Here is a 27,479-nt window from a genome sequence, read left to right on the forward strand (position 1 = left end):
AAAAGGAGACAATAATAGATAAATTCAACTACATTAAAATCAAGGAGTTCTATTTGTCAGAAGATACCGTAAAGAAAGTGAAAAGATCAAATATAAACTGGAAGAAGATACTGGCCATACATATGACCTATAAAGGAACAGTAACTAGAATATGCACAGAACTCCTATAATAAACAAGAAATAATTTAAAGAAAACTGGGCAAAAAGACACAACCAGACATTTCCCAGGTTACTCACAAACAACAATAAACAGAAAATTAATTTCCTCCATATTAAAGGAAAGGAAGTTAAATGAAATTAATTTCCATTAATGAATTAAAGGAAATTAATTAAATTTCATTAATTTTTCTTTTTAAACAGAGTTTGGCTCTTGTCACCCAGGCTGGAGTACAGTGGCGCAATCTCAGCTCACTGCAACCTCCGCCTCACAGGTTCAAGCGATTCTCCTGCCTCAGCCTCCTGAGTAGCTGGGATTACAGGTACCGGCCACTAAGACCAGCTAATTTTTTGTATTTTTAATAGAGATGGAGTTTCACCGTGTTGGCCAGGCTGGTCTCGAACTCCTGACCTCAGGTGATCCACCCGCCTCGGCCTCCCGAAGTGCTGGGATTACAGGCATGAGCCACTGCGCCTGGCTCATTAATTAATTTTTAAATGAAAATTAAGACAACACTACCATAGCATTTTATACCCCCAGATTTGAGGAATTGAAAAGTCTGACAACACCCAGTGCTATCAAGGATATAAAATAACAGAAATGGCTGGGAGGCAAGTGAACTGTTGCAATTAACATTACTCATGCAGTACTGCCAGACAAACTGCAAGGAAATGGCAGGCCAGTATCCCTTCTGAACCTACACACCGCAACTGTAGCAAACTGCATGCAACTGTGTATAAAAAGGATAATACATTGTGACCAACAGGAACTCACTGGGGTTTAACATTCAAAATTAAATCAATGTAATTCACCATGTTAACAGAATAAAAAAGAAAAACCATACAAGCATCCCAATACAGGAAGAAAGATATTTTACAAAAATAAACATCCACTCACGACAAAAATTCTCACCAAACTAGGAAAAGAAGGTGCATGACTGAACGCCATCACAATTCATATGCTGAAACCCAATCCCCAAGGTGATGGTGACCGAAGCGGGGGCCTCTGAGGGCCAAGCCGTCATTAACTGGATTAGCGCCTTATGAAAGAGCCCGTCCCACAGCTGCCTTGCCCCTTCCCTCCACACTCGGAAGACGCACGAGCCGCCGCATGGAAGCAAGCAGCAGGCCCTCACCAGCATGGCAACCGTGCACGTCCCAGGACTGTGAGAAATGAATTTCCAGTGACTAGAAGCCCCCCAGTCCATGGTATTTTGTTACAGCAGCCAGAACAGCCTACGACAGAAGAGGATTCCTCAACCTAATACAGGGCCTCGATGAAAAACGGGCAGCTGACATCATGCACGTCATGAGAGAAGACGAATGCCTCCCCCAAGATCAGAAACAAGGCAAAATGTCCCTTCTCATCGCTTCTGTTTGTAATATTACACTGGAGGTTGTGGCCAGTGCAATGAGGTAAGAACAAGAAATAAAAGGTGCACAGACCAGAAAAAAAGATATGAACCTCTCTTTACTGCAAATCACGACTTTGAAGAAAATCCTAAGAAATCTACAGAAGAAAGCTATAAAAACTAATATATGAGTTAAGCACAGCCACAGGATATAGTCAATTGTTGTAAATTTTAATTGCATTTATTTTATGCTGAGTTTATTCCCATGCCGTCAGTTTTTGTTTCTTCAGTTTCTTCTGGGACAGTTTTCTTCCCTGCAACTTCCTCTCCTGGCTTGGGAACAAGTTTCTTTACCCTGAGCATCGTCTCAATGTGACGGGGCGCCCTGTATGGATGAACCCGAACACCCGCCCTGGAAGTCCCACAGCGCATCCTGGGTGCTCAAACACCAGAGAGCCTACATCCACACCCTCACGTTCAGTGTGACTCTCCGCATTTTTAAGTGTGTGCAGCAAAAATTCAGTTCTCTTTTTGGGCCACCAACCCTGTGTCCAGCCCCACTGTTTAGCCTAGGTACACCTGCCAACTCTACCCCTGCAAGGTCACAACGGCATACACTGTTTCTATAAAGGGACGTCTTTCAGACACTTGGCGACTTCTCATGTATGCACACCCTTGATGGCCTGGGCAGTTTCACGAGTGTTCTTAAAGTGATCAGGAAGACTTGACCCTCTTGATTTGCATGATTTTGTGAGGATTTCTGGGTCAAGTAACTAATGAACCATTTTCACAGATCACCTCAGGCTGCTTGGGGAAAAGCTATAAAGTCAGTATTTTTAAAAGCAATTGTTTTTCTAAATACTGGCAACAACTGAAAAGAAAATTTTTTAAAGGACCACGTACATGGCATAAAATATGAACACTTAAGAATAAATTTAACAAAACATGTTCAGGACACAAACACTGAGAACTATGAAACAACCCTGAGAAAAATCCTGAAAGACCTACATCAATGAAGAGGTACACCACGTTCTTGAATGAGAACACGTGATATTGCTAAGATACCAATGATCATAAGACTTATCTACAGACGCAATACAATCCCAAGGTAAGATATCAAGGTATTCGCCAGGCCCAGTGGCTCACACCTGTAATCCCAGCATTTTGAGAGGCTGAGGCGGGTGCATCACCTGAGGTCAGGAATTTGAGACCAGCCTGGTCAAGAGGCGAAACCTTGTCTCTAGTAAAAATACAAAACTTAGCCAAGTGTGGTGGCGCACGCCTGTAATCCCAGCTACTCGGGAGGCTGAGGCAGGAGAATCACTTGAACCTGGGAGTCGGAGCTTGCAGTGAGCCGAGATAGTGCCAATGCACTCCAGCGAAAGATGTGAAAGAGTGAAACTCAGTCTCAAAACAAACAGAAAAAGATATCAAGGTATCAAGAAACTTCTTTGTAGAAACTGACGAACTGATTCTGAAACACATGAATGCAAACGACCAGAACAGCCCTCAGCGTTTTCGAAAAAGCAACACTGGAGGACTCCTGCCACCCATCAACACTCCCTCTAAATGGGCTGGAAAGTGCTGAGCTGCCGAAGGGCAGACAAGGACGTGAGTGGACAGAACACATTCCAGAAGTGGCGTCCTCACACACGGCCAACTGAGTTTCAATAAAGGAGCAGCATCGTTCAATAGAGAAAGGTCGGTCTCCTCGACACATACGGCTGGCATGGTTGGTACCCACAGAAAAAACGAGTCTCAGCCCCCCACCTTACAACTCTCCCAAAATTAACTTGAATTGGATTGAGTAGGAGCTAAAGCCATAAACACTCTAGAAAACTCCTGTGCCTTGGGTTAGGCAAAAATTTATTTAGGAAGGCACAAGATGAATTCTTAAAATGATACATTGGGCTTCCTTAAAATTAAAAACTTGCTCTTTAAAATGCATGCAGGTAAAAAACAAACAAAACAAAACAAAAAAAAAGGGCAAACACAGACCAAGAAAACAGTTACAGAACAAGTCTATCTGATAAATTACTTACATCTAGAAAATATATTTTAAACTCTTACTAAATCAGTAACGACAAAACTATCAACCCAATTTAAAAAACACAGACAAAAGATTTGAAAAGACACCTCCCAAAAGAAGATAGGCAAATGAGCAAATGAGCTGGTGAAAAGATGCTCAGCACTATTAGTCACTAGGGAAATGTAAATCAAACCCACAACGTAACGGCACTGCACCCATCGAAAAGGCTAAAATTCAAGACTGACCATACCAGCTTTCCACAAGCATGTCAACCACTGTGTGCTGCTGGTGAGACGCAATGCAAAACAGGACGGCCACTTTGGAAAACAACTCGGCAGTTACTCCAGAAATTCATATTCATTTGCCATATTCAGCAATCCCACTCCTAGTAATCCACCCGAGAGAAAGGAAAACGTATGTTCATATGAAGATGTATAGGAAACATTCGTAGAAGCATTGTTCATAATAACCAAAAGCTAGAAACAACCCAAATACCCATCACCTGGTAACCAGACCAACTGCGATCCAGCCGCGTGCCGGGAGGCTGCTCAGCAATGCAAAGGAACCAGCTACTGACACACACAAAACACACCACCTGGGCACCACGCAGAAGTATCCCGCCAAGGGCCAGATGTGTGGCACCCACTACACAATCTCATTTATACAAAATTCTAGAAGAGGCAAAATCAGTGACAGAAGCAGCTCAGTGGCTGCCAGGGAGAAGGCTGGAGCAGGGGCTCACTCCCAGGGGCACAAGGCTACAGAATGATTCCGATTCTGTACTCGACGGTGGTGGTGACATGACTATCGTTAAAACCCACAGACCTGCATGCTGAGAAAGGTGCACTCTGCTATGCGCCAACTATGCCTCCATCAACGGAGATGTAAAAAGTAACATGTGCTACCACTGCATGCCCACCAGAATGGGTGAAACAAGGAAGCCTGGCCACACCAAGCGCCAACAGGATAGCATGGCAGCAGCACTGGGCCCGCGGACGAAGCTAAATTCGCTTAGCCACTCAGGAACATGGCCTGGCAGTTTCTGATGAGATCAAACTTACACCTTCCACACAACTCAGCGATTCCACTCCTAACATTTACCCAAAAGAAAAGGACGTCTACACGTATGTTCACACAAAGACTTGAACACGAATGTTCAAAAAGAAGCTTTATTCATAATAGCCAAAAACTGGAAACATGCCAGATCCCCTCGGCTGGCAAACGGATAAATAGCGTACATCCAAACAGAAACCATTCCACATAAAAATAAAAAACTGTGGACACGCGTAGCACACGATGACCCTCCAAGTACTTTGAGTAGGAAGCCAGACACCAGGGAGCACACAACTGGGGTTTCAGCAACCTGAGCTCTCGGAAGGACAGATCCACATCGACGGTAAGAGGCAGCCCAGAGAACGCCTTCCCATCTGGGACTGTGGGCCAACAGCAGAGGGTACAAGCAGACCCTCCGGGGGCGCTGAACGAAATGGGGGTAGACATCCTCAATCTGTGCACTTACAATGGGGACATTTTATTGTATATAAATTACGTCCCCTCCAAGAATGTTTATGCACGTTAACCTCTATTTAAAGGAGAGCTCCCACTCCCAAACCGTCAGCCTCCATGTACAGCCACGCCTCACATAAGGATGCTCCTGGCGATAACAGACGGCACATATGACGCTGGTCCCATCAAGACCATCCTGGCTAACAGGGTGAAACCCCATCTCTACTAAAAACACAAAAAATCAACCAGGCGTGGTAGCACACGCCTGCAGTCCCAGCTACTTGGGAGTCTGAGGCAGGAGAATCACTTGAACCTGGGAGGCAGAGGTTGCAGTGAGCCGAAATCACGCCACCGCACTCCAGCCTGGGCAACAGAGCAAGAATCCATCTCAAAAAAAAAAAGCATGGCACACTGGCCAGGTGCAGTAGCTCACCACTTTGAGAGGGTGAGGTGTGAAGGCTGCCTAAGGCCAGGAGTTCAAGACCAGTCTGGGCAACAAGGCAAGACCCCCTCTCTCTCTCTACAAAAAATTAAAACATCAGCCAGGCACAGTGACTGTAGTCCCAGCTACTTAGGGAGGCCGAGGGGGAGGATCATGTGAGCTCAGGAGTTCAAGGCACCACTGCACTCCAGCCTGAGTGACAGAGTGAGACCCTATCTCCTAAAAAAAAAACCTCCTACATACAATTCTGTAGCATACAGAATACGGGCTAATGATATGGACAGGATGCAAGGAAATCCTGGGTAGAAGAGGGCAATTCCCCAGCAAAGGCCCCACCCTCAAGCCTGGACACCTGCAGTTCTAGATGGGAACAGGCATTCCTGTTTGCACACCAAATGTTGCCTTTTCCAAGATTACTCTGGCCTGCCACACCCCTATCCTGTGCCGATATAAACCCCAAGCTCCACTGGCAAGAGCAAAGTGGCGCAGCAGAGAAGGAGAAAAGAGAAGGAATGTCTGAATGTCGAGAGGGGTTCGGCTGGGCACCGTCCAAGAGGAGATCAGCTGTGGGACGGCTGAAGTCCAGAGGAAGATCATCATCTTACTCCATCCCCTTGCCAGCTCATCCATCTTCCTGAGGGCCACCTCCATCACTCAGTAAAATCCCCACAAACGCCATCCTTCAAGTCCATGTGACCTGATTCTTCCTAGACGCCGCACAAGGACTTGGGTACCAAGAGGGCAGGGTTTGGTAAAAGGCTGTCGCATGACTCTGTGAGCTGGTTAACACTTAGCCATCTGCAAATGGCAACTGCTAAAAGAGCATTCATTGTAACATACCCCTAGACGCCACTGTGGGGTTGGAGCCCAAAAGCGCTTGCCCGGGCTCTGGCACCTGCCCATCAGCGTGCTCCCCCTCCCACAAACAAGCCACGCCCCCTGCTGCAGTCCCGAGAGGGGGTCAGGGAACTCTTCTGTTTCAATGATAATTAGCAAATATGCTACTGATTTCCGTATTTATTATATTCTAATTCCTATCACTGTTTTAGAGTATACTGCACCTACTTATTAAAATTTACAGTTAACTGTAAAGCAACCTCAGGCAGGTCCTTCAGGAAGAATCCAGAAGGCGGCACTGTTATCATAGGGATGACGGCTCCATATGTCTTACCGCCCCTGAAGACTTTTCAGGGAGACAGGACGTGGAGGTGGAGGACAGAGATGTGGATGATCCAGATTCTGTAGGCCTAGGCTAACGTGTGTGCTTGTGTCTTGTTTCTAACAAGTAAGTTTAAAAAGTAATAAATAATTTTAAAAATGGAAAAAAGCTGGCTGGGCGTGGTAGCACACGTCTGTAATCCCAGCACTTTCAGAGGCTAAGGCAGGCAGATCGCTTGAGCCCAGGAGTTCAAGACCAGCCTGGACAACATGGTGAAACCTACAAAAAAAATACAAAAATTAGCCCGGCATGGTGGCCATGCCTGCCTATAGTTCCAGCTATCTGGGAGCCTTAGGTGGGAGGATCTCCTGAGCCCAGGGAGGTCAAGGCTGCAGTGAGCCATGATTGTGTCACTGCACTCCAGCCTGGGCGACAGAGCTTACAGAATAAGGATATAAAGAAAAAATTTTTTTTTTTTTGCACAGCTGTATAATGTGTTTGTGTTTGAAGCTAAGTGTTACTACAAAAGAGTCGAAGAGTTTCAAAAAGCTAAAAAGTTTATAAAGTTATAGTAAGGTTATTATTGAAGAAAGAAAACTATGTATAAATTCCATAGTCCCTAAGCACCCCCTAAGCATGCAGTGCTCCAGAGCCTACAGCAGCACAGTCGCATCCCGGGCCTCTCGCTCCCAGACACCCGCAGAGCAACACTCAGTCCTGCAAGCTCCATTCACGGTGAGTGCCCGACACAGGTGCACCATTTTTCATCTTTTATCCCCTATTTTTACTGTACCTTTTCTATGTCTAGATATACAAACTCACTATTGTGTTACAACTGTATACCTCACAAGCCATGCAGGTTTACAGCCCAGGAGCCAGGGGCTGCACCACACAGCCTAAGAATGTAGCAGGCTGTGCCATCCAGGTTCGTGTTAGTATATTCCACGATGCTCGCACAACGGTGACGGTGCCTAACAAGGCGTTTCTAGAACGTATCCCCATCACTAAGTAGCGCAGGGCTGTACCTGGTTTACACATTAATTCCGGCGTTTCTAGAACGTATCCCCACCACTAAGTAGCGCAGGGCTGTACCTGGTTCACACGTTAATTCCAGGAAGTGTTTCCAAGCCCACTGCAGGCTGGACGGGAAGACACAGAGGCAGGGCCTGGTGTATACATTACTTCCTAGGCGTTTCTAGCATGTATCCCCACCAACGTAAGTAGACGCACCCCTGTACCTGGCCTTCCCTTCAGACTGACCCTCCCCTATCTCCAGTCCAATATTCCCAGGCATAGCTAACTTGCGCTTATTGTATGCTTTTTGCCTTGGCAGAGAAAAATATAATGCATTTTTTAAACTATTTCCTTCCAAAATGATTTTTTAGTGCTTGAATTACGCAGAAAAGCGTCACTATTCAAAGTAATTTCCTGAGTGTACTACACATAAAACTTCAAGTTTTTCAATTAAAATAAAATGCTACCAGAGATGATCTCCAGGTTATATACTGTGAAGAAAAAATATCAAGATAATAGTGTATGTGCTATATTAGTTATAATAGAAGAAAAAGAATATGTGTGTATGCACGTATGTGTATTTTGAACCACATAAATGTTTTACACCCTCAAAATATAAAATGAAACAAAAAAAGTAAAATTGAAAACATACCAAAACATAACTAAATTGTATGACAAATTGATAACATAACCAACAAAAAAGGAATCATTTCAGTGGAGTTTTGAACACAGTACTGACCTAACATCCTTAAAGGATAAATTCTAAAGACAAAGAGTGTGAAGAAACCTTAAACTTTACTCTCATGTTATTGTTGTAATTCTGAATCTATGCTGAAGTATATGGCAGGAGAAGCCAAGTAAATAAATATGTTTATGTTACTAGGACCTAAGCTTTTCTGTGCAAGAGAAGAGATAAAAATATAATTTCACAGAATTTACGGGAGGGGGAGAATGTGCTGTGTTAAAAATGTGTACCAACGTGACCAGCACCCCAGCCCTGCCGAAACTGCTCAAGGGTCATTTTCCTCTAAATGCCATTCCAAGGCTCCTCGGGAAAGAGACAGTCCTGGGACAGGAAATATAGGATGAGGCTGACATCTTGCGCCAGTGGCACCAAACAGGACAGAGCGAAGGCCAGGCGGCCAGGAGACCTGTGGGCACAGGGAGCAGTCCCAGATAGGAATGGACGAGAAACTCAGCCCAGGGCGAGAAAAGAGGCCACCTTACGTGACACATGAAAATTAATCCCAGACAGATTAGTGACTACAAGGAAAAGAAAACTCACAACGCCGACGTGAAAACACAGGTGAGTAGGTAAATAACCTCAGGTAGGGAGAGGCAGTCTAGCCACACTGCAGGAAGAGAACTTGCAAAGCCATGCCACTCAAACGGAATCCCATCGGGACGCTCCCTGCTCAAGACTGTCACAGGGACAACCGTCCCACACCTCCTGGCCCATGCATTCTCCCCACCGGACACACAAGGTCTGGAATGTTCTTCCCTGTCCTTCCCGGGAGAGCCCTGCCTGCCGTGCCTGCCCTGCTCCTCCCTACCCTTGACTTGCTTCAGGTGCTTGGTAGAGCTGATGGCGGTTAAACTTTCAACAGCGCGCCTGTTTGGGTTTAAGCTTCAGAGAACAGGCGCAGAATCCCCGCACGTGCGAACACTCCGTGAGTGCTGTGGGATGAACCAGCCTGAGCCACACACCCGTGGTCTCGGTTCTACAATTCTCCCTTGGTGACAGGAATACAGATTAGCATGGGTTTCTTTTCCATACTTTTTTGCCTTTATCAAATTTTCTAGGATGAGTACATGTTACTCAGAAAAAAAATAACTATTTAAAAGCCAGAAAACTGCCTTGTTTGTGAGTATAAGGCTACATAAGCTATTGCCACACACCTGCTCCTGGAAAAGGTGAACCCTGAGGAGAGCACAACAGATCTGTGGCGAAAGAGCCAGGGGACATGAAAACTCTTTCTCATCTAATCCAGAGCAGACGCTCCTGCTTGGACAAAGGGAAGACAGAACTGACGCCCAGGGTACAAACAAGTCCCAAACACACAGCTCCTCATTTGTGTCCTCTGCAGGAATAGCAGTAACCTCTTTTTCACAACTATAACTAACAAATTTTCCTTCTCTCATGCAAACACTTCCAAATACTGATTCTCTCCTAAAGAAATGCAAAGTTCCACAGTCAGCATCAGATCTAAGAGGCAGTTAACGAGGCTGTTTCCCGCCAGGCTGCTGAAAGCCCTCACCCCGCGGCGCCCCGGTGTAGCGGAGAGCAGACACTGGGATTCTGTACCAACAATGAGACACAAATGACAACAGCAGCCACAACTGCCTTTCCTTCCCCGAAACACCATGCTACATGCAACAGGAAGAAACACTGGCCCCAGGGACTTGGTACAGCTTTACTGAAATACAGGTCACATAAAACAAAATTCATCTATTTTAAATGTGCAATTTGAAAAGTTTGGGCAAATGTATACAGTTGTGTAACCCTACCACAATCAAGATTTAAAACGTTTCTATCCACTTAAAACATGCCCTGACGCCACACTACCCTCAGTCCAGGCAACCACGACTATTCTAGCTTAGCTTTTTCTAGAATTTCACACAAATGAAATTGGGCAACAGGCGGTCTTCCTACCTGGCTTCTTGACCCTGGTGGGGAATTTTGTAGATTCACTGTATTGCTGCACGTGTCGTGATCTGCTCCTGTGTGGAGCTGAGCAGCATCTCACCATACAGATCCATCACATCACCTGTCACCACTCACCGCAGGATGGACACTTAGGTTCTTTCCAAACATCATGGGTGGGGCTGCCGCACACGGTCAATCAATACTTAACTTTCTACGCTTCTCCTGTCAGTGTTGAGGGTCCCAGGACCTCCGCACTGGCACCGACACATGGGATGGCTGTCAGTTTAACTCCAGCTGTTTTTAGGTGGGTGTGTTATCAGCTGCAGCACCCCACTGGGGTTTTATGTCCTGGAGTCTAACGATGTGAGCACCTTTTCATACACCTGCTAGCCATTTGTGTACCTTCTTTTGGGTCTATTCAAACGCTCTGCCCATTTTTAACCATTGTTTGTTGTCTTGTTAGTAAGTTGTAAGAGTTCTTCACGTATTCTGGATACGAGTTCTTTGTTAGATATAAATATTTTCTCCCAGTCGGCGGCTTGCCTTTTCATTGTCTTAACAACGTCTGTCAACTAGCAAAAGTTCTCCTTTAATTTTGAAGTCCTATGTATCGACTTTCTCCCCATTAGTTCATGCTATTTGTATCCTGGGAAACCTTTCCCCAGCCGCAATCATAAAGACCATCACGGTGTTTCACTCTTCTATTCTTCCACAATTACTCTCTTTTCAGAAGGACAACTTCAGTGTCACTATGAGCGGTACATACTCTTACCAGCATGGGGCTCTGGTAGTAGGAGCCACCACTGCAATCCCAAAGCTGACCAGGCTCCCTGGTTACCCTGAGAGGCCACACCACTAGCCTGCACTGACACCCCTGAAACACCGACGTTCTAGAAACACCCTTTTCTTCTGAGAGAGTCACACCAAGGTCTGGTTAAGTAGGCACTCAGAGCATGGACTTCTCTTAAAGCTGATGAATATTCGTGAGCTCCTTTAGAAGGAAGAGATCCCACAGCAAAGTCTCAGGGCACCTGGTCTACCCTCTTTCCTCTACAGCGAGACCCCCCCAACCTGCACAGGAAAGGGGCGCTGGGAAGAGTAAGTCTGACACCGCCCCCCCCCCCCGCACAGGAAATATCTGGCATAGAAAGAGATGGAAACGGTGGCGGCAGATACTGCAGCCTCTGCCTCTGCCGCGCCGTCAGGCCCAGGTGATGCAAGGCGCTTCAGCACCAACCAGGCCAGAAGAGTCGCACCTGGCTTCCACCACGGGAACACAGCAGAATACAAACGTACGCTATCAAATGTCAATCATACCAAAAAGGACACAGCCACGGAAGTCGCAGGTCTATTTTTATAAACAACAGCACCCGGGATTCCTCGCTGAGATATTCAAACACGGGCACTGCCTGACTCCCCGGCGACCCTGCCCCAGGACCGCCCCACATCAGGGCCATCCCAGACCTAGCTCCCCAGCACTCACACCCTCACTGGACCACCCCCTCATCAAGAGGCCTGGTCCCACACCCAGAGTCACAATACGGGGAGGGGCGTGTGGAAGAAATCAAGTCAAAGTCACCTCTGAAAATCCCCTGCAGCCCTGGGGCTCAATGCTGAGTCAATTCCCTGTGGCTGCCACATACCTAGCACCCTCCCACACAGGGCAGGCTGGCACGTGCCTGCCCAAGTCCCAGATGAGAAAGGGGGCTGCCTCTGGGGGTTCTGTTGTACCACAAATGCTTTTCTAAAAACCAAGAGGCAGCCCAGCCCCATACTAGCTCCTCCTGGACACACCTAGAAAAGGATGGGGGTTGTCAAGTGATTTGCTAAGCTGGGCATCCAGAGTGCAGCGCAGTGAGAACGACTGACAGGGCCACCTGCAGGGCCTGGCTGGAATCTCCCTGACTCCAGCTGGCCAGCAGGTCCTAGCTAGCCCCTCCCTCCTGTCCCTGGGGTGGGCCCTGCTCTTCCCCTAACAGAGGTGCCCCCACTCTCATGCAACACAAACCCATCGCACTTCCAGCGTCCCCATGTGCGGCCACACCTCCGTTAAGCAGGATCATCTCCCCACGTGCTCACCTCCATCACCAGGCTCCGTCCCCACAGGTCCTCTCCCTATATGCCCACCTTGTGACCTGGCACCATCCCCCCAGGGCCCTCTCCTGGCATGCCCACCTCGATCCCTGGGCCCTTTCCCTGCATGCCCACCTTGATCACCGGGCACCGTACCCCCAGCCCTCTCCCCGCATGCCCACCTTGGTCACCAGGCTCCCTCCATCCTCCTGCAGTCCTCTCCCCACATGCCCACCTCGGTCACCAGGTTCCATCCCCGCCCAGCCCTCTCCCTGCATGCCCACCTTGGTCACCAGGCTCCATCCTCCTGCAGTCCTCTCCCTGCACGCCCACCTCAGTCACCAGGCTCCGTCCCCCCACGGCCCTCTCCCCGCAGGCCCACCTCGGTCATCAGGCTCCATCCCCCCGCGGCCCTCTCCCCGCATGCCCACCTTGGTCACCAGGCTCCATCCTCCTGCCATCTTTTCCCTGCATGCCCACCTCGGTCACTCGGCTCGGTCCCCCCACAGCCCTCTCCCCGCATGCCCACCTCGGTCACCGGGCTCCATCCCCCCGCGGCCCTCTCCCCACATGCCCACCTTGGTCACCGGGCTCTGTCCTCCAACTCCCAGCTGCACTATCTGCACTGTGCCCCCACTGGCACCAGGCACCACTCACCAGCCCCAATCTGGCTGCTGGTTTTCCAGGTGTAGCAGTGCCCATGCTTGCCTTCCACATCCGCCCCGACTATCCCCACCATCAGGACGTGCAGAGATCCTGCGAGCGGGAGTCCTGGGCTGAGCTTCCGTGTGAGTGTCTGCGACCTGTCCAGGAAGCGGACCCCAAACGTCTGCCCTGTAGGGCGGTCGTGAGCATGGGAGGTGCACACAGTGCCTGGCACCAGCCAGCACGCGGCAGTCACAGCACACAGGCCCACTTCTGCGTCCCGTGCTCAGTGACCACCGCCCTGTTTCTGATTCTGTCTCCAGTGTGTCATCAGGACCAACATCTAGAACCCAGGCCAGACTTTCTGGCTCTTCCACTCCACAGCCTTCAGGGGTCCCTACTGCCCGCAGAGGAAGGCTCTGCTCTCCACACCCTCCTGGGTCTCATCTGCCTGAGTCATACCCATACTCACACCGGCAGAGAAGCACCACGGCCCAGATCCCCACCTGCCCAGGCTCCGCATCCTGCCCCTGCCCCCCGTGCACCCCAGCCCAACTCCCAACTCCCCAGCAGTTCACAGTTGCCACCAGGGTCACTCCCAAGGGAGACAGGGCCAGGGCAGAGGTTCCAGAGCCCAAGTCTCTAGCCCCAGACCCCACCAGCCCTGTGGCCTTGAGCAGGTCATGGAAATGCGAGCCTCAGTGTCCTTGTCCCTAGGCAGGTTTCACGACACCATCACCACAAAGACTAAACACAGTGCCAGAGACGACACTCAAGGTGCTTGGAGCAAAGTGACCACTTCAGACCTGCTGCAGAAACCCAACCCGTCAGGGAGCACACAGTAGCCCCACGGAGCAGCCCGTCCCCGAGGCAGGGAGTCAGCCTCACCCGCTCACCCCATCTTCACCCAACGCCTACTATCAGACGCTGGAGTCTTAAGTACTCACAGAGGACACCTGACAAACTGCTTTTCTACAACCTTCCATAAAGATGAGGCTGCAACAGTCAAAAGAGGTAACACCCAGAGCCCCCACAGGACACTGCAGACCGGAGGGTTCTGCACAGCAGCGACCAGGGCACAATAGCAGAAGGAAGGGCTTGTCCCCCGCGTGACCTGTCCTTGGCCTCTCATCCTCCCCTCTGGGGTCCCAGCCTGGCCCTGCTCCCGTGGATCACTCCATGTCCCATCCCTCACCACTCCCTTCTCCTGCCAGCCTGGACCTGGGCACGGCAGGAGTCTCCTCCTGGCACCTCTGCCCCATAGGAGGCAGCTTCTGACAACTCTTCCCAAAGCGTCACAATACCTGCTTGTGCTCGTACGTGAAGATTCCAGACAGGTGCCCCCATCCCCTGAGAGCAGCCCTGGGTGCTGGCAGCACAGTCTCCTCTCTCCCCCACCCCTCCCAAGCAAGACTCACCAAAACAAGAGTAAAGAAATTTAAATGGTCAAAGTCTCCAAAAAAAGAGAGGAGAAGGACAAGAGAGTTCAACAAACCCAGTGCAGGCTCCATGAGAGCCACGGGGCTTGGGAACAGCAGAGGCCTGCCTGGGAGGGCACACCCCTGCTGCTGATAGGACAGGCCGTCTAGGCATCACCAGAGCCACCTGCCAGGCTCCCTCCCCACAGTGCCCTGTGACTGCCCTCCCCAGGGTGCACCTGCAGAGGGAACTTGGTCATCTTGGCCCTGCAGCATGAGTCCCACCCGCCGCTCGCTCCCACCCCTCTCACCGCCACAGAATGCAGGGTTGGGCCTGTCCTAGACCTGTCTTCCCACTACCAGAGCCCTGATCCACAGAGGCCACCTTCCCTCCCTACTCATTTGGTGACCCCCACAGCCATCAGCACAGTCCCTTGGCGCTCAGTCTCTCCTCTGAGAGGCCTGGCCCCTGCCATGGCACCACTTCAGAACCTCATGGCGGGTGGCCTGTGGTCCTCAATGCTGCCCCTGCCAAGCCTCCTGCAGCTGTCACTGGCCGGGCCACCAGCACCTCAGGGGTGTCCCGGGCAGTGGGGATGCAGTGAGGACAGACAAATCCACCCGTGAGGAACCTGCACCCACAGGACACGCTCCATTCTGGACATCTGCCACCCCTTCCTGGACAAACCAAGGTTGCCACCTCCCACCAGGCTCTAGGGCCTGCGGACACACGACCAAGCCCCTGGAGGGTCGCATCACCTCACAACCACAAGGAAGAGAGATGACAGGAAAGCCACCTTCCCCTTCTGCATCCTGCACCCTGGACTCCCTGCGTCCCCACAGCACAGTGTGGCCACGGAGCACCACAGCCGCGCCCGGGCCAACCAGCTCCAAGTAGGGTGCAGGAGCGGCGTGCAGGCCAAATGACAGTGGCCTGGATGAAGTGGCTGACATAAAGTACGTCAAAGGCTCAACCTCCCCCTCCCGCCCCACCCGTCCTCATCCAGCCTAACTCGCGCCGACCCAAAGCACGAATCCACACGGGGCACACTTTGTTTCCGCTACTGAGCGTGGCTCCAAGATCACTTAAAAAACAAACAGGAAAAAACAAAGAAACTGTCCTTTGACCCCCTCACCACAGTCAGTGACCTACCTCTCCATCTCCTCCTGAACCTGACCCCAGCACTGCCATCTGGGACCAGTCGCCTCCAGTCGGTTGAGATCGACAAACCCCAGGGTGCCCTGCCCCACACCGGCTCCACACCCCAGCACCAGCCCGTGTGTGCCCTGGGTCACTGCCTCCCCTGCACCACTAGAATGTCCCCACCCAGGTGTCTGGGCTGGTATCTTGTCACTTCCCCCACACCCGATGAGCAAGTGTCCCATGGCTTGAACACCACTGTCCCCACACTGCCCCCCTGTGAACTGCAGGCTCACGCTCCAGGAGCCTCGCGCCACCCCCCCAGACCCCACACCCCAGGTCCCTCAAGCCACCCCCACACTACCAGGTCCCTCACGCCACCCCCCACACCACCAGGTCCCTCAGGCCATCCTCCACATCCCAGGTCACACTACACTCCATGACATCAGGTCCTTTGCGCCACCCCCCACAACACTAGGTCTCCAGGGCTGGCACTGTGTGGCCCAAGGCAGGTGGCAGCCCTTCCCACACAGGAACTCTGGTGGCACGCCCACAAGCTCCAAGGCAATGAGGTGACACCATCCCCAAGCCCAGCCTCAGCGGCCCAAGCAGAGCTGTGTCTGGCCCACAAAAGTGGAAGAGGGCGGCCCCGTCACCCATCCAGAATCACAGCCTCCAAGACACCCAGTCCGTGCTTTCCAAACTCTCAGAGCTCTGCATCCAATTGATGGTGGGGCGCAGGGAGAGCCACGGTGGCCCTGAGTGCAGGCACCATCCTGAAGCCAGGAGCCCATGAGGCCACCAAGCCGGAGGACAAGAACCGCCCTTGCACTGCCCAGTGACGAGCTCCCGGCGCGGCTCTCTGCTGCTCTGGATCCATCACTAAGTGGCTCCATAAGTGGCTGGTCACACAGGAGCAGCAGGAAAACGCTGGGGCACCCACAACTGAACAGAGAAGACGCCCACCTTGAGAAGGAACTCTGGAGAAAGGAACGACATTTACGCTGAGAAGCTGCATCCGTGTCCCTCGCCTCCGCCCCATCCACGCCGACCTGTGTCACTCCCCAAGCAACTCCGTCAGCAAGCTGCCGGATCCACAAGGTCTGACCTGAGCTCGCTGCCAAGTGAACGTTTGTTGACCGACCAACCAAACTCATCCCTCTGGCCCACCAAGGCCACGCACAGTCTGAGGCATGCTGGCTGTCCACCCGTATCCCACCCCGCCCCCAGGACAAGCTGAACCACCCAGCACTCTGTGCAGATGGACACAGCCAATGACCGAGTCTTCTCAGCTGGAACTAGGGAGAGGCCTGCGTCACTTCTGAGCAAGGGCCTTAAGACCAGGAGTGCCTCTTAGCCGCTTGACACCCTTGCAGCCGCAGGACCGCGGAGACTGACAGTGATGGGCCTCCCCAGGCAGATGAGGTAGCCCAGACTTAGCAGACAGCCACCAGCTGGGGGAGCCCAAGCACCGGAGGGCCCACAGGACACAGCAGGATCGTCGGGTGAGGCCACGAGCCACACAGACCCAGCCCGGGGCAACAGCCCCTCACCACGCACTCAAGACATTCCCTTCTGTGGATTTTCTCTTTGAAAGACAGGTCCCTGTGTTTTAGGGGTTTTAAGTTCGTAAGTTCGCTCCAAGCTGAACCATTTCCAGTCTCTCTCGGCAGCACAAGCATGAAGGAGGAGGCCTGAGGGAGTGACAGGTGGCCTGTGGCATGTGGCCTCCGTTAAGTGGCCACGGGGTTTTGGAGAAGCTGGTCACCTCTGTGTGCCTCAGCGTCTTTGTGGAGGAGGACTCTCTTCCAGGACTTTCTGGCTCTAGAGAGCTACAGACCCGCGAATCCGTGCACGCCAACACATAGCAGGAAGGCGAGGACTGCAAGGGCAAAAGCAAAGCAGCCTCCATCACAGCCACGCTACCTCTGCCATCGCTGCGCTGGAGGGCAGGGCAGACGGCGACTTTGCAACAAACACTACCCCACCACACAGGGCTCTCAGCAACGGCCCCACCACGTCCTTCTGCCCCCAGAGCTGACAGCTCTGTGCTCTGGGCCACCCCTCCTGAACCTCCTCCCACCAGGCTCCTGCACCCAGGTGTCTACCCTCACCCATCCCACTCCCAGCTCCGCTGGCCAGATGCGCCCTATGAACGCCAGCCTCTCCCAGCACTCCTCCCTGGCTCCCAAGCTGGCCCAGCCTCGCAGGTGCCGGCACCTGTAGGGCGCCTTCTACAGCTCTTCTAGCCTACCCTATAGGCTCATAACACCCCATGGCCATCAGAGCCCCAACACCATGACTCCTGGACCCTGGCCTATGCCAGTTGCTCCCCTGAGCTCCTGCCTCCCACCAACCACCACTGACGCTCCCTCTCACCCCACCTGCCCACCTCAATTTCATTCCATAAGAGCCCTTGTCCTCACTCCTCCCTCCAGCCCATCCACACCTCCCTAAGCCCCGCCAACTGCCTTGGGCCCCTGCCACAACCACCCCCACATTCCACAGCTCAAATGCAAAAGTGACCTCAATATACAACTTTAAACTATGCCCTATCCAACTTCAAACCCTCAATGGCTTCCAGTCACTGAGGCTCTTGGAATCAATTCACACTGCGTGCGGGCAGCCCTGCAATGCAATCAATTCACACAGTGCATTCCTGTGATATAATCCAATTCACTCGTCGCGGGCGGCCTGCAATCCAGATTCACACAGTGCATTCCCCTCTGTCGTTGCACTTTGGTCGCGGGCAGCCCTTCAATACAATCAATTCACACAGTGCATTCCTGTGATATAATCAATTCACACTGCATGCAGGCAGCCCTGCAATACAATCAATTCACATTGCCTGGAGGCAGTCCTGCAATATAACCAATTCACACAACCTGGGGGCAGCCCTGTGATACAATCAATTCACACTGTGTACAGGCAGCCCCACAATATCAATTCACACTATCTGAGGGCAGCCCTACAATCTGCACCGGTGGGGGGGGGCTGCATCTGCTCTTTCCTCGGCCTGGACACATGTCCCAGCTGCGTGTGGCTGACCCCTTTCTCATCCCTCAGCCTCCTGGGAAAGCCTTCCCTGACTACCCTGCCCAGCAGTCCCCTCTCACCCAAGGGTGCTAATCACAATCAGACATACCTGCTGATCTGTTTCCCTGTTAACTGCCTGGCCACAATGGACACACCACGAAAGCAGGGGCTGTCAGCCTGGGACCCCCACAGCTGAACCCTGGTACCCATGTCTGAACCCTGGTACCCACGTCAGCCTTCCCCCATGGCCCAGTACACACCGTCCGAACGTGCTCATGCAGGCCAGGTGCAGTGGCTCACACCTGTAATCTGAGCACTTTGGGAGGCTGAGGCAGGCGGAGCACTTGAGGTCAGAAGTTCGAGACCAACCTGGTCAACATGGTGAAACCCCCGTCTCTAATAAAAATACAACAATTAGCCGTGTGTGGTGGTACACACCTGTATTCCCAGCTGCTCAGGAGGCTGAGGCACGAGAATCACTCGATCCCGGGAGGCGGAGGTTGCAGTGAACTGAGATTGCACCACTGCATTCCAGCCTGGGTGATGGAGTGAGAGACTGTCTTGAAAAAAAAGAACGCACTTATACAAATAGTCACAGTTGGTGAGAATAAATAGCCAACATCCACATGAACGAAGTCTAACTTCACTTAAAGAAATGCAACTTAAAACTAGACATGATTTTCTTCCTTTAGAATAGTGTCCGTTTCCAAAAGTCGTATTCTGGCAATGGTTTTAAACGTGTTATCTGGTGGAAGGTGATATGTATCAAAGCTTTGAAAATGCTCAAACTACCAGACACGCAGTTAGACATAAAGGCATTCACCTACGGGGGCCACTTGTCATCGTCAGCACAGCACCCTGGCGCAGGGGCCTGTTACCAAATGCTAGAGCCTGAGACCACCAAGGGCCAAGGGAAAATGCACCAGACACAGGACAAGGCAAGGCACAGACTTGGGTCACAGGAGAAATGTAATTACAGAAAAACACAGAAGCAGATCTGCACCGGACACAGGCTGAAGGGAGACACCCCAAAATGTGAGCAGTCTGGGCCAGGTCACATTACAAGTGACTCTATTTTCATCTCCACAGTTTACTTTCCAAACTTCCTATAATCAATAAAAACTCATTTTATAATCAGAAAAATCATGTTGGTGAAGTAACTAATAATTTTTTTGCACTTATAGTTTCATAAAAAAGCTAATAGAGCCTGCTTCCCATATAACCCCTCGTTCCTGTCATGATGCTTGTGACACTGACATTTGTAACCTTCTGCAAAGCTCCAAAGCACGGCAGGCCTGCGCCCTGCTCTGAGTGCGTGCATGGCTCCTATGAATACCACGGAGACCACGCTCCTCTGCAGAAGACATAGAACTTCCTTTAAAAACTCTCACAGGTCACTGTCCCACACACTTTAATGCAAAGTCAAAAAATAAAAGGCCGTGTCCCCCGACCCCTTGGAACAAGGTGCCCACCTTGCCACCTGTAGCACCTCCGCCCACAGTGGACCAGCTGACCCACAAAGCCTCTGCCCTGGGTGTGCTCTGGCCACACCCAATGCCCGGAGAAGGGTGCAGCTCCCTGGCTCCTAGTGTCCTGCCTTGTCCATGCACCGTCCACTCGGACCTCTGACCCCAACCCTGAAACAATTCCCTTGGGAGCCACAGACCTTCTTACTGCAGGGTCCTCATTCTAAAACCTAATGTCAAATTTGATAGACATAAAAAACTGTTTCTGGGGTTTCCTGACTATTCGGAAATGGTCCCTCCAAGATCCATGTGCCCCAACACCACCCTAGCTGGCCACACTCCTCTCACAACTTTGAGATCAAGATGCTACGTGTGCCTTCCTCACACTGGCGCTTTCCAGTGATGCCAAGTGAGGGACAGAAAGGGCCCATCAAGACCTCAGGAAGGACGGACACAGGTCTACACACAAAGCCACATACAACCAGGCTCGTGGGGCCAACTTCTCCAGTCCCCAAACGCAGTCCACAACAGACAACTTCTCCCGTCCTCACACACGGTTCCCAACAGACAACTTCTGCTCCACAACGTGACACCTATGGCAGGAGAAGCTGGGGGTGCTTCACTACCTCATCCTGCACACAGCAGCACGGCCCACTCCAGGCAGAAGGCAGGCCTGGAGAAGAGCCTGAGACCACCGCAGAAAGACCGACAGGGGACACCATATACTTTCTCAAATGGGAGAGGGACCTCATGGTGGACAACACGTATGTCCTGGTTTTTTGGAAGTTGTACTGCTTTGATGCAAACGTTCATTTGAGATATGTAAAAATCAAAAGTTTTCACTCAAAACTTTCACGGTCCCACTATGGAAAAATTAAGTACCCCATTTTCAAACATAACTTTACAGCACTTGTTCTGCTTCACTATTCCAAGCAAGAATTTGGAAAGAACAGCTGTGTACACGTTTGCAGCTGACACCACCACAATGCCATAGCAACCGCAGGCCCACCTGGAAGCAGAAGCATCCAGGAAGCCCAGGTGCACAGCACTCAGCACAGAAGGGCCTGCAGCAAAAAGCCCCCTTTATTTAACTGCTTTATTGCTATCAAAGGCCTGATTAAGCAAAGGCCACCGTCCCGCTGCCTGAGCCGGGCACCACAGCAGAACGCCCTGAACAGCAACTGTTTCCTGGACGATCGAAGGCCTGGAGGTTCCTACTGAGCACCACGAAGAAGAAAAGCAAAGCACTCTGGGAACCCTGCAAATTACCCCAAACCTCAGGCAAGCTTCTCCAGAGCCCTGTTACACCTCTGCTTCAAGATCCTCAAAAACAGCTGCTAATTATGCTTTGATCAACTCACATATAACCAACAATTTATAAAAGCTTTCTTCAAATTCATCACTTAAGTGGAAGAAAACTCACATTATACGATAGAAAAGGCTTTGGAGGCAGAACAGGAACCACCTCGATTCCACTCTGATTTCAGGATGCAGACACGTCCACCACTCTGTTCTGCCGAGCTGGGTCTGTGCTGCTCTGACCAAACGCCACCTCCCAGCGACCCTGTGCCAATGTCTAAGGGGCAACTTCCACAGCACACCGGGGAGCCCGGGGGCAGTCCTGGGAGCCAGGGTGGCTCTGCTCTCTGCCCTGGGAGAAGGCCAACTTCCCAGGTGCTCGGGGCCTGCCTCAGGTCCATCTGCCACCGAAGCAAGCGGGACACCCTCTCCTACAAAGCTTCTCACCGGCCCTAAGAAACAGGGCGACTGTAACGAACTTCAAACGTCACCCTCTGTTCAAACTCACAGACCTCTACTGTGAACACAGCGCTCAGGCACAGCAAGCAGTGAGGAGAGAGGCTCCAAAGAATGTGACAGGTCCCCGAGTCCTGGCTGCCACTAACCCATGAGGGTCACCAGCTCCGAGACACCAAAGGCAGGTGAGGTCCATCCCAACCTGTCACCAAGATGACTCTGTTTATCCCGAAGGCAACAGTGAAGACCCCAGCAGCAGGGCAGGGAGCAGGGAGGAAAGGAAGGCCCAGAGCGGCACCTCTGCCCTATGCTAGGCAGAGCTGCCCAGGGCTGTCTTTACACAGCTCCCCAAAAGTTACTTTTCTTTGTTCTTTTCAAATGTCACTCCTTCCTAGGTATGTCAAAAGAAACGCCTGATTAAGACCTCTAGCCTAAAGTAAGCCCTCCACCCAGGTCCAGGCCTCCAAAGGTCACTGCAACCCTCCCCTATGTTGGCAGGCAGGCAACTGCTGCCCCAGGGTGACCCACCTGAGATCTCGGTAACTTCCCCACTGACAGAACCAGAGTCAGCTGCCACGCCAAACGCCTCGGTCACCGAGAAGACATCCAGTCTGGATAATGTGTGAAAAACAGTGAAAATGAGGGGAACTGGGAGACTGTGGAATAGTGATGCCACCTGACAGCTGTGTTCTGTCAGGCCCAACGTGACAGAATTCACATTCTTCACCTAACGGGCAACCCCACTTTACAGCTGGGGAAGCCGAGGCTCTAAGGGACAACATATTCCTCCCAGGTCAAAGGGCAACAGGGCCCTCAAGTCACAAAATCGAAACTTCTAGGAATGTCCCTTGTGCCAGAGCACTGGTTGCCACCACTGGCACCGGAACTCAGAGCATGCCGCCACCCAGCATGGGGCTGGACTCGCCAAACCCAACCCCTGTCCCAACAGCGCGATTAAGGGCTAGTGGACTTTTTCCCCCTTTCCCCACAGATGGGAACCAATGCTGCAGACACCACCCGTAGACACACATTCACCTGGGAGTACTCATCCTAAAACACGCAGCAAGCACACGCTCCCTAGGCCAAGGGATAGAGGACCACGGTGAGAAAGTGCTTTTCTGTCCTGGAATGGGAATCTACACTTGGGACAAATCTTAGAGCAACAGGAGAGTAAATCTGGCAATGAAAGCACAATAGACCAAGATGCACTGAAGAAAATGCGAATTTGCCAGGCCAAAAGATAACCTTTAGAAATGAACTTCTTTACCTTACACCTATCTGAAAAGATCTCTCAATTTACAAACATGCTAATTCGGGTGTCAGATTACTTTTTTCTTCCTTCAGCTGTAATCACAACCTGACTATGACGTTATGACTGTCCTAAGCTGTACAGAACCAGCGCTTTTCAGTGTTCTTGGGACAAGTGTGTCATCTGCAACAATCTCACTAAAGACTTAATTTTCTCATTTTTCCTCAGTGAATAAAAATTAAACTCTGGCACCTCAAACCAGCAAATTACAATTATATTAACATAACTATCTTTACAACACTGTCCTGACAAAGAATATCAAGACACCTAGCTAAAGCCAAATTCAACATACATGGCGCGCTGTGGGGCTGAAACACTCAGGGCCTAAGGCTTAGCCTTAAAGACTTCAGGGTGAAACCTCTCTGTCCCCTCCCTTCTCCCATCCAAGACCTCCACAGAGGGAAGGCCTGGGAGGGGCAGGCCCTTTCACACCCCATCCAATTGCCATTCATCTGCTACTCCACTTGACACCCACATGCAGCTTCGAGAACCCTGCCCACCCCTAATACTCCCGGCTCCTCCTCAGTTTGCAAGACTGAGTTGTTACTAGAATGAGTTATTAGCCAAGCAAGAGTTATTTTTGTTACTTCCATCTTTGTTCTAAACATTTTTATTATGAAATATTTCAATGAAGAGGGAGCGAACTAGAATAATTTAATATTCTCTGATCAATCAATTACAGGAAGTAACCAGAGTATTTGCAATTTGCCATTTTGATTTACAAAATTAAGTTGTACTGTTTAACAAAAGAAGGTACTCTGGTTTGGGGCACTGCTAGTTTTATTGATATATATGTATTTTTTTTGCTTTGGCTACTATTGAAATAAACAACATAATCAAAATTCCTCATCAGTAGATCAACTGCAGGGGATCATAAAGAGATGCGATAAATCTTTCATTTTTTAGACAGTAGCATTCAGCTCCTTGAAAGTACCATTCTCAGCACTGCCACCCAAACGTCTGTGTGAGCTGTTCCTCTGTCCTCACACACGGGAATCACGCACAGTCAACACTCCTACAGTTGTTTTTCAAGTTGTCACCTCATCAAACACACCTGACCCTAAAACTGACCTTAAAACAGAAGATGGAAGTGAGTCCCAGAATCACTCATGATAAATACAGCAGAAATGCCCTTTTCCAACTATGTGTTCCTCCACCTCCTCCCAGAAGAAAGAGATGAGGCTTTACCTGTGCAGAGGCTCAGAGCAAGACAACCTGGCCAGCCCCGCAAGGCAGAGTTCAATACCTATCCAAAGTGGTGCAACAGGCACCTGGCCTGCGCTGAGACATGGGGGACCGCTGGAAAAACTTTTTTATAAATAAAGCATTGCGATAGTTTACATAACAGATCACGGCCATCAAACACCTTTTTACAACATTACTAAAGATCAGCCACATTTTCTACTAAAAGGTCAATATACACATAGGAGCAAAACCAAGACTTTGGCGAAACACCCCTACAAATGCTTCAGTACTCCAACAGCTTGTCATAACGGGCGTCTCAGTGACCCCGGAGAAGTGGCTTCTCAGCCCTCTTCCTCCCTGGAGCACTGCAGCCTAGCGGTCTCCCAGACAGACTCTCCCTACCCCCGCCCTGTCTAGTCTTGACCACCAGCCCTGAACTTCACATACTCGGACAGGAAAACCTTTCACTTCTGAAGATGCTGCAAACCTCTCAAAGTGACCAATAGCTCCCTTCAGAGAGGGGACACAGAAGAGACCCACGCTCTCCTCGAAGTTCCTACTACTGCTGCCACCGAGCTGCTACAACTGCATGGCGCGCGTCACCACAGGCCGGGGAGGAGCTCCCCTGCCCAGCACCCACCAAGGCGGCTGGGGAGGGATGGGGAGCCCCAGACAAAAGCAGCCTAGCGTGCAATGCTGGCCAGGCAATCTTTCCCGTCAAACTTGAGGGGCCCTGAGGAGTCGCAGAGGCAGCAGACTAGACCAAGAGCGTGAGAACTGCCAGGCAGAAGGGGCGTCTGAGCCCAAGGCATCCGCAGCACAGCCAGTATTACCCCGAGACCCCTGCACGGAGCGAGAGCATCTGCTGCCGCCGCCCTCCCACTGCCCTCCCGAGGGGGCAGCAACCAGACTAGCTGGGCGCTCTTTCCTTTAGGCACCAACGCAGCGCTGGAAGAAACGGTGACACACACGGCGCTGAAACCCTACTCCAGAGCATGGCTCTCAGCAAGGCTGCGCGCCGGGAGGACTCTCGCAGGGTGCGCCCGACATCTCTGCCTTCCTGGTGGCCAACAGGGAAGCCCAAGCCTTCCATCCCGACTTCCCGAGCCTCGAGGAGGGGGTGTCGCGCCCCCGTCCTCGCCTGGAGACTGGGGAGGCTCAAGCCCAGGGTCACAAAGGGGCAGAAAGGCTAAGTGGGGACACAGGCCACACGCCTAACTGCAGAACTGAGCAGGGGACAGTTGCTGCCACTCGCACCTCCAGGTTCTGCCCTCAGCTCTGCAGACCCCATCGCCTGGCCCAGGGAGCCCCTGCGCTGAGCCTTCCAACCGGGGCAGGGGCACACAGGGCGGGAGCAGGTAAGGACCGCTCCAGTAGGAGTCCTGGCTGAGCCACTCCGAAACAGACCAACCCCAGCCACAGGCAGCCACCGCGGACGTCTGGAACAGCGACAGGGACGCAGGCTATGCCGACTCCCTCTGGCTCACTCGCAGGCAGCCACCCGGGCTGGCCCCGCACCTGGGTAGAGGCTGCCCCTCGGCCTGCTCCAGCCACGGGCCTACGGGACAGATGACCTTAGCATTCCACCAGCGGAGAACTTCCTGGAACTGGCAGCTGGCGCTGCTGGGACCCGCCCTTCCCTCCCGCCCCGTGCGGCCACTCACCTGGGGGCAGCTGGAAGTTCTGGATGTTGGTCGGGTTCTGAGGCGGCTGCGGCAGGCGGGGGGCCAGCACGGTGGGCGTCAGGGTGGCCCGGATCCCGCTGGTGGTGGCCGTGGGCGTCCGGGGCAGGCTCTGGGTCACTGCGCCGGCCGCGCCTTTGGGCAGCCCGGTGGGGGTCCCGGGGGCGGGCGGTGGGACGGCGGCGGGGCTGGGCAGCGCCCCTTGCATAGTTGGCCCGATGACCATGCTGGCAGCCGTGCTGGCCGGGCCGCTGGCCGCCAGGGTCTGCGCCGCCGGGGGCGCCGCCTGCACCACCGTCTTGGGCGACTCGGCCTTGACCCCCGGCGCTGGCGCTGCAGCCGCCGCGCCAGGCCCGGGCTGGCCGCTGACCCCCGCGGGGCCCCCGGCGGCCGGGGCGGGGGCGGGGGCTGCCCCGGCGCTGCCCCCGTTCTGGGCTGCGGCAGGGGGCGGCCTCGCCAAACCTGCTCATGATCAGAAGTCAAAGTGCCGAACAGCCACTACTCGAAAGATAACGGAAGCCGCAAAGTGTAGAACAGGGCAGCAACAGGACAGCAGGCCGCAAGGGAGCGAAACAAAGGGCAAAAGAGCCGCAACGCAAGGCAACAAAGAACGTCGGATAACAATCCAGGGCAAACAGGCAAACGCTTTCTTTCTTGAACCGATATTATTATTTCATAAAGTCAGCAATCCTGGTTCGCTTGCGGCGCTCCCATTCAAAGTTGCACGCAGCGCCAGGGCCAGCAGGCTTGCCAGGGGCAGGGCGGGGCCGGGCCAGGGTGAGCCAGGGCGGCGCGGGCGGCGCCAGTGGGGCCGGCGGGCTTGGCAGGGCCGGCGGGGGCGGGCGGGCCCGCGGCGACGGCGGCGGCAGCGGGCACGGGGCGCAGGCCCCGCGCTGCCGGGCGGCGGCCTCAGCGGCGGGCGGCGCGGGCCTGCAGGGACAAGGGGGGCGGCGCGGTGAGGGGGCCCGGGCGCCGCGGCCACCAGCCGCGCTCTACCTGCGGGGCGGCTCCGGCGCCCATCCGGAGCGCGCGCCCTCGGCGGGGGCAGCCCGGCCCTGCGCCCACGGCGGGGCTGCGCGCTCTGGCATGGTTCCGGCGCGCCGGCGGCTGCGGTACACCTCGGGCGTGCGCGAGCTGCCGAAAGAGGTGGTGGTGAAATTGAGCCGCGCTGGCCGCCAGCTGCGACTCAGGCGACCCGCAGGTCATCACCGCTTTCTCGTCCACCTCGCTGTTGAAGAGACCTCGTCCAGCAGATCGAGCCCGCCGCCATCTTTTCCTCGAAAGCCGCCGCCGCCTCGCCGCTCGGGCCGAGCTATAAACGGAAAGGAAGGTTCAGCAGGCAAACGGTAAGAGAGCAACGCCGCAGCCAGCAGAGGCAGAGAGCGCGCAACCAGAGGCAGGAAGAAGTGCTTACGCAGGCACGCAGAACCAGGGGCGCCAACGGTCTTTCACGGTGCACTTAAA

At 52.6% G+C, this 27,479-nt stretch overlaps 1 protein-coding gene across 1 annotated transcript in view; it reads right to left on the minus strand.

Annotated features, from left to right (window-relative positions):
• Nucleotides 1–27,103, minus strand: part of TAF4 (TATA-box binding protein associated factor 4) — an 84,454-nt gene extending 57,351 nt beyond the window's left edge. Inside the window, exons 1-3 of the mRNA XM_031656033.1 lie at nucleotides 27,012–27,103; nucleotides 26,836–26,945; nucleotides 25,998–26,477 (exon numbers count right to left, since the gene is read on the minus strand). Coding sequence (XP_031511893.1) covers nucleotides 25,998–26,477; nucleotides 26,836–26,945; nucleotides 27,012–27,103 — 682 coding nt within the window. The remainder of the gene's footprint in view (nucleotides 1–25,997; nucleotides 26,478–26,835; nucleotides 26,946–27,011) is intronic.
• Between the last annotated feature and the right edge of the window lie 376 nt (nucleotides 27,104–27,479).

This window comes from Papio anubis, chromosome 16 (genome assembly GCF_008728515.1).
Source record: "Papio anubis isolate 15944 chromosome 16, Panubis1.0, whole genome shotgun sequence".
Taxonomy (NCBI): domain Eukaryota; kingdom Metazoa; phylum Chordata; class Mammalia; order Primates; family Cercopithecidae; genus Papio; species Papio anubis.